The sequence below is a fragment of the Asparagus officinalis genome, chromosome 2 (assembly GCF_001876935.1).
Source record: "Asparagus officinalis chromosome 2, Aspof.V1, whole genome shotgun sequence".
Taxonomy (NCBI): domain Eukaryota; kingdom Viridiplantae; phylum Streptophyta; class Magnoliopsida; order Asparagales; family Asparagaceae; genus Asparagus; species Asparagus officinalis.
In genome coordinates, this window is record NC_033795.1 from 42,563,395 (window position 1) to 42,571,224 (window position 7,830).

General features: G+C 36.7%; 1 protein-coding gene across 2 annotated transcripts; it reads left to right on the top strand.

Annotated features, from left to right (window-relative positions):
- Window positions 1,774-3,555, top strand: LOC109829513. 2 transcript variants are annotated; one of them, XM_020396608.1, is made up of 5 exons: window positions 1,774-2,252; window positions 2,361-2,848; window positions 2,937-3,018; window positions 3,102-3,213; window positions 3,291-3,555. In XM_020396608.1, the coding sequence occupies exons 1-5, from the start codon at window positions 2,136-2,138 to the stop codon at window positions 3,410-3,412; spliced, it is 921 nt and encodes a 306-aa protein (XP_020252197.1). In that variant the 5' UTR covers window positions 1,774-2,135; the 3' UTR covers window positions 3,413-3,555. The 2 variants fall into 2 exon arrangements, with proteins under 2 accessions (XP_020252197.1, XP_020252196.1); XM_020396607.1 differs by having other exon boundaries at window positions 1,776-2,252; window positions 2,358-2,848.

The window sequence follows — 7,830 nt, forward strand, 5'->3', positions numbered from 1 at the left end:
CTAGTAGTTTGGAACAACTCATTCTTTAAAATTTGCAAACACTTTTGATGAGCCCACTTAGACTATATCATCTCTATTGTGTTCTTGCTAAAAACAACGGACGATTTCTGCAAATTTATCATCTGTCCTGAAGCTCTTTCAAATTTACATAATATCTCCCTCGCCGTTTCACATTCCTCCTTGCTCACATGGAAAAACACGTAGACTATCATCAGTGAATTATAGATGAGAAATTGTGGGACATCCCTAACTTCTATTTAAGACCCATTAACTCTAGATTAGGCTTACTTTCTCTCAAACAAATAATGGTTTGGAGATTGTAGAGGAGCCAAAGTACTCTCAAATTATCACCTAATTGAAAAAGATTTTGATCTAAATGAGAAAGATGAAAGATAGCAGCTGAGATTATTGCGAAAGTGATTGCTTCATATCCAGTCTCATAAGATAGTTGTTAGGTGATGCTAATAAATGCAAACATCACAAGTTTATAACAATCAAGTTATCATATTTAAAATATCAATACATGGGGAATGAGTGTATTAAAAAGATAGTCCTAAACGAGTTCTTGAAATGTGCACGAAAAAAAATATGAATGAGTGTGGAGTTTGGTGTGTTTTCGGTTAAGGGTTTGTCATAAAATAAAAAGCTGAAATAAGAGGAAGAATGAGAGAAAGAGAAGAACAAAATAAAAGAAACTCAAAATGGATATCAAACTAAAACAAGAAGCATAAAAAAATAGATGAAATCAAGTGAGAAGACTAATAATCTAGAATTGAATCCATTAGTTTATTTATTTCAATCTGAAGTTAAGAATTACTCTCCTTTTATTCGCATATTACCTATTATTAGGCATAGGCAATCAAGTTACTAAAAACAAGCATAACCTATCAAAACATATTCAAGCAATATTATTACTCATTAAAACAAACTAGATAATAACCTTAGAGTTTAAAAAATATATAAACTATCAAACCATTTAAAATAAGTCTAGCCTATTAAATTCTTTTTCTATTAATTAGTTCTCTAGTTGATTATCCTAAATATGATTATTCTAAGCACAAAAGAGAGCAATTTAAAATCCAAAACGAAATTAAGCTAGTTTCATCCAATCCTACAATTCCTACAAGAGATTAGCTAATCCTACTAGAAATTAAAAGAAATAAATTAAAATCTAAATTATAAAATATAAAAAGAATAAAAAATAAATCTAAACTATAAAGAAATAAAAGAAAGAAATAAAAAATCTACATTGCAAAGCATGAAATAAAAGAGCAAAATAAATCTAAACTACAAAGCAAAAAATAAATCTATACTATAAAGCAATAAACCTACACTATAAAACATGAAATGAAAATAAGAAATAAAATTTTAAAACATGCAATTCTAAAATAAGAAAATAAAAAAGAAAAATAAAAACTTACATTGCAAGGTTGTGCTCCTTGTGAAGCAAATCTTGATCTTTATCATTAAAAGAGAAGAAGACAAAAATTAAAAAGAAAGAAAATTTTTGATTTATGACAAACTAAAATTTATGATTTTAGAAGACATTCTCAATTAAGAATGATCATCCTGTCCAAAAAAGAGTTTACAAATTTTTTTACACTTTCCTAACCCCACTCCCTTCCTCTATTTATACCTACAGTAATTAACCACAACCCTTAGATTAGCCATGAACTCCAAGAAATCTTAATCAGCCATTGATACGACCTAATCAATTAGCTCATCGATTAGCTAATGATTAGCTTATCGATTAGCTAATTGGTTATTGAATGGATTAGCTCCTAACAGATTTTGTTTTCTACTATTGACTTAGTGACTCATTAGAGAGGGTTTCGATCCGTTGTTATAATACATTAAATTTTTTGTGGCTCTGATTCTTTTTATTCAGTGTGTATGTTTATCACAAAAGGTAAATTACAAAGAAAATCACTTGGAACTCACAGAAAAAAACAAATCCGCCTCCGCCTCTTCCTCTCCCGCGCTCACCTCCTCCTCCTCCTATGTTTTGCTTATTTATTTATTTATTTTTAAGTTTATTTTCCAGGGTTTAGTCTTTCCGTTTTAGGGATTTTTCCTGTCGAAAAAGTTTCTCAATTGTTCTGGTTACTGTTCTCTCCTTACGTCCGACCTGCAAAATGGCCCTCTCACCATCTATGCTCCTCAGCTGTTCGACGTTATGCCTAAAAGAAAGAGCCCTGGCTGCAAACCGCCACAATTGCCCCTTGTCATCCACAAAACCTACTCCCATGCTGGTATTCTCTCCTTCACCACGCGCATTCTATAATTCTCTTATATCCTTTATTGGCATTATTATTATTAGCTTTCTTATAATTTTTTTTTCTGTTGCTACTGTTAAGAAGGTGAAAATCAGACCCCATCAACAAAAAACAAAAGCCCACAAACCCAGTTCTAGTTCTGGCGGCAGCGGTGACAATGACGGCGACCCGTATCTGATGACTGAAGAAGAGAGGAAGGAGATGAGGAGAAAGATCAGGGAAATGCTCGACAAGGTTGAAGACCCGGCGGAGGAGACCGACCCAACTCAGAGGAAGATCAAGATGCAGAAGCTCCTAGCTGACTATCCTTTGGTTGTCGAAGAGGAGGACCCCGACTGGCCTGAAGACGCGGATGGCTGGGGTTTCAACTTTGATCAGTTCTTCGATAAGATCACGATCAAGAACGTAAAGAAAGACGGCGGCGACGAGGATTACGACAGTGATAAGGAGATTGTTTGGCAGGATGATAATTATATCAAGCCTATCAGAGATATCACTGTGAAAGAATGGGAGGATACTGTATTCAAGGACTTCAATCCCCTTGTTATACTCGTCCACAACCGATACAAAAGGTTGACCTAGTTGTTAGAAACTGCGCGATCAATAAGATTGATTCTTTTTCCCAGTGTCATAAGTGAGAGATTATACGTATGTATGTAGGCCTCGAGAGAATGAAAATGCAAGGATCGAGCTGGAAAGAGCCATAAAGATGTTTTGGGAGACGGGACTCCCGTCACCAAGAGTAAGCTTCTATCAGACCTTGTGGCTTATGTTTTATCTGGTGTTGCCTTTTCACTGATGTTGACTATTTCGGTGCCGTGACAGTGTGTAGCTGTGGATGCTGTTATTGAGGAAGAACTGGTTTCAGCTCTTCAAGTATCCGTTTTTCCTGAAATAATCTTCACAAAAGCTGGAAAGATCTTGCACAGGGATAAAGGTAATAACAAAACTTTTATGCAGATATCTTTTGCTAGTTAAGAGCATGACATGATCCTTTTAATGGGATGTTCGCAGTGGTTCGAACAGCAGAAGAGTGGTCTAAGATGATGGCATTCTTCTATTATAAAGCAGTGAGGCCCTCATGCCTGAGCAAAACTGATGGACAAAGTCAAGAGAAGATCCCATCACTGTCCTAAAAACTCAACTTTATTGACTTTTTGTTTGTTTTCTTTGTTATAGGATGTCTTAAGATCATCTCATGAAGTAGGAATGTACCCTCTGTGTTACAAATAACAATTTTGTTTTTCACCAATTTATACACAATTTTTCTTTTGCTCAAGCCAAATTTTCAGTCGTCAATAGAAAGCTCTATGCAGGGAAAATAACAATAGAAAAATCAAAACTAGTCTTAATAGATAATATCTTGAGTGATCAAGAGTCTTAATAGAAAATATCTTGAGTGATCAAGCATTGGTTACTATCCAGGAAATCTTGCTCCATATCAATCTAAATTTACATGAAACGAGCCACTAAGCGTGCATACATAATAATGCATTAAAGTTATGACAGCAAGCAGACTTCTTGGGAAATTGAAATGTTTTTCTGATGAGGAAGTTCATGGTAAGGGATTTGGTTCTTCCTTACTGTTATGATGTATGCAGGAAAAAAACCTAAACACAGGCAAGTCTTCCCCTATTGTGAAATGGGGTTGAAACTTTTGGCATTCAAAAGTATCAAATTTTTTGAGGATTATTATTATTATATACATGCACACAAGAAATATTGTATGTATGTAATTATGTATGTATGCATACATACGTACAGATATCTATGCATACACATGTAGACACACACACACACACAAACACAGAACACAGGCACACACAGAACGCACACAAATGCATCTATATTTGAACATAGAAGATTCCAAAAGAGTAAATAATTATCCTAAGGTCTTTCTCCATGAAAGTTTTATCAAACTTCTTGAGTATTCTGCATGACTATGCACTTTTATCTGCACTAGCAAATTGATTGACATGTGTGAATATTCTACATATTGTTGACAGCTGCTTACAATTCTAGATTTTAAAAGTTTTTTTTAAGTTTCATCTTGTTGGCATCAGGAGCTTTCAACAAATGCTTGATACTCTGCATTAAAGCTCTATTACAGTTTGGGTTCAGGGTGCAACAAATGAAGGCAAAAGGCCACAAGCACAGAGATGTGTATGCTTTTCCATAATAGTTTGACAATTCATGCATTATGCTCAGTTGTAAAAAATATATAGCATATGCTTCCAAATTTTCCATTGTTGACCGTAAAAAATCTTATCACCTTTGTTTTTGCTGCCATCCTTATTTGCTAAACCCAAAAATTTCTCCAGGTGGTTTGTGCTTCTACAGAATGTTGTGGTGCTAAATGTAATTACTTGAAGAATATATCAGAATTAACACTGGCTTAATCTGAATTGCTTTTGCTTGGTTTTCTGATTCAATGTCGTTAACAATATTATTGATTTATATTTTAAAGGTTACAGATCCCTTCTTTTATTTTCTTTTTGGGTCCCAGTATATGCTGCAATAGACCAAATCTGAAACTGGTGGAGGTGAAGCGTAATTTCTATTTTCTTGCTTTGCTAGGTCTGGTTTCGTGTATAATTATTCCCATTGACTCTTCCTATATGTATCTTTGTTTTCTTATACAGGTTGTAGCACTAGAAGAGGATGGCTGCCCAAAAGTTTGGGTGGTCACATCTGATGCTTGTCAGCAGCAAGCTGCACATGGAGCTGTAGGCACTTATCCTAATGCAGGGTAGCTTGCGCACTGAGAGTTTGAGCATCTTACTTTCCTTTTCCCACTTCATATTACCATTTTTCCACAAGAATTTGCTATTTCACATGATTGGTACGTATGATTGGTTCTCTATCCTTACATCTTAGGGTAGTTGAGATTGCAACCCATTTATTCTCGTAGAATTTTTTCCGGCTTACATGTAAATACCATAAACAAATGTCCTGATCATCCTCATCCACTCGTCCTGCATGGAAAAGTATGGTTTTAAGAACATGAAATATGCATTCTTCAAAGTTCATAAGCATATTAAACACGGATAGATCCTCAGCTCTACATGCTAGAACAAGGTCATAACATCTTTTCGAATACTATTATAGTTTGGAGTTAGATTGAGTGACCCGCAAAGCACTGAAAGCCCATCGTGAATTAACAGAAAATAGAGGAATATCGTGGTTAACATATTGCTATTTATGGAGACAAAAAATGAACATCAAACATGTAGCAAATAATTAGAAGAATCAGGGACAACTAATCTATAAGAGTTCATAATATGATTTATGTTCCTTTGAATAGGGTTTGAAAGAGCAAACGTGATCTTTCTGATAAAGAGGTGGAGACGATATTTGAATAGGTTAAGTTTGGTTAGGATAATTTTACGGTGAACCCTTGAATTTCTGTCCTCCAAAGTTGCAATATATAATTCATAACAGCAACTCAGAAGGAGCCTAGGTGATCAATGGAACTGTAACTATTAACTGTAACTGGAGACATTCAGTGTCAAACCTGCAAATCTTTACAAAGGGTGGGGCAGTGACACTTATACAAACGCTCGGAATAACCATTATATGCACTGGCAAGAGAAGTAGAGAGTTTCTCATTCTACTTGGAGCTTTTTCACTGAAGAAAATGATATTATTTCCCAATCAAATGGAGATGAGATTCTCTAAAGTTTGTGCTTACGTTGGATATCTTGACAATCAAAGCTTATTTGTGGGAGTGTACTTCTGATGCCAGACAAACTTTCCCAAGCAACAGTATCAGAATTCTCTAGTAGAGATACCTTCCAAGGTTTGTGGGGAAAGGTATCGTTATTTTAATTTCCGAGTAACAGTGCAAGTGAATGCAAGTAATATTAGGTCATGATTGGTTAGATGACAATAAATGTGGTCATAATGAATATGCCGCAATGAACATGGAAATGCTAAGGCTATAATGAACAAAGTTTTAAATATCGGTTTTCGGGGATTTATCGGACAGTCAAAATCCATATCGGATAGCGAATATCAGTGATATATCGGGAATAAGTAGTATTTATTGGAATAACATTACCGGATGGTGATATACATAATATAATATTCTAAAATATAATCTAACCATACTTAATGAAACATAAACATACCAAAATGCAAGGAATTTCCTTCGAAGAGTCCTCATAGTCCCAAGCGGCTATCACAGACTTAATCACTGCTCCTATGCTCATATGAGCTTTCGACTATTGGAGCTTCAGTGATATTTGGCCTCATTAAATTCTAGTTCTGGCCAGATTCATTCTTGGATGGCGATTAGAAGTCAAGGTCGCTTTTCAAGAAAAACAACCACTCTTATGGTGGATCTTCTGCTTGAGTGTTTTCTAGGGGATTGAAGATCACTCTACCATTTAATTGATGGTGTGCTTGACAAACATTACCCAGGTAAGTTGCTGAGACTTTCGAGGATTGCACCTATGTTGGTTCCTCTTAGCCAAAGTTAACCCTCATTTGCTTGAATGATAAAACTTCTAACTTCATTTAGCTTGGATGATGCAACTCCGATGTTGTTCTTCTGGGTGAGTAGAATCAGACCCTTGATCAGAACTTGGCATGTCTTCTCAAAAAAGAAGAGTGACCTCACGGTGAGCGCCAAAATGTTGATGCTCAATATCAAACAGAATAATCCAGAAGAGCATGGTTGTGGGGTGATGAAGAATGATGGAGGGCCCGTTTCCTTCTTCGACTTTATGCCTGGTTCTTGAACAAGGACTTGATGTTCATGCTGCATAGACAAGAAGAATCCATGAGAGGGCAGGGACCAGTTCCCCCGTGGTTCCACCGACAATCAAGTTAGTGCAACTCAAGTGGAGAAGGGGAAGGTCAAGAACCGAAGTGGTTCTTAAGGTGGCAATGTGCATGCCCAGAGAGATCTACCTGAGCTCCTCTGTGTTGATGAAGGAACTGTGTGTTCTTTTTTCTGTCCATTAGAGATGATCCTCCCCTTTTCTGGTTTGGATCAGATAGGTTATCTATATCCCAGCCTGGGGAAGCGGTGTTGGAGTGCAGCCTAAGAGCTGAGTCATCCCTCGCTTTACAGGTGTCGACTGGCGATTGGGGGGAAGTCACTTTAGCTTTGGAGAGGATGTCTCCGCATTTTCTGGAAAGCGATTGAGAGTGTGGCAGAAGGCATACTGGCATGTTGAATCATCCCTTGCTTTACAGGTATCGGCTAACGACTGGAGGGAGTTATTTCATTAGGGGAGAGTATGTCTCCGCATTTTCTAGAAAGTTATTGAGCTGACAAGTCATGGAGACCTTATCAGGCTAAAGTCTAGATAAGGTTTGTTCGAGGTGGACTGAGATGTTGACATATGCTCTGAGATAGAGGCTTGGGGCTGGGGCCAAGTTCTCAACTTAATCGGTAACAGGGAATGTACCTCTAGTCGTTTCTAAGAAATTCCCAGTAAGTGGTGGAGTGCCCTAAGTAAGGTCATCCTCGATGATAAGGTCGACCGACACCACCTTTCGCGTCAACTCGGGAGTGCCGGCCTATTCGACTGGTTGGAATGTCATC

What these genes read in the sequence shown, in the direction of transcription:
- LOC109829513 (XM_020396607.1), top strand. Translation starts at nt 2,136, where the DNA reads ATGGCCCTCTCACCATCTATGCTCCTCAGCTGTTCGACGTTATGCCTA. An exon ending in CGGGACTCCCGTCACCAAGA is followed by an intron (nt 3,019 to 3,101) that starts GTAAGCTTCTAT and finishes GTGCCGTGACAG; the next exon opens with TGTGTAGCTGTGGATGCTGT. An exon ending in GATCTTGCACAGGGATAAAG is followed by an intron (nt 3,214 to 3,290) that starts GTAATAACAAAA and finishes GGATGTTCGCAG; the next exon opens with TGGTTCGAACAGCAGAAGAG.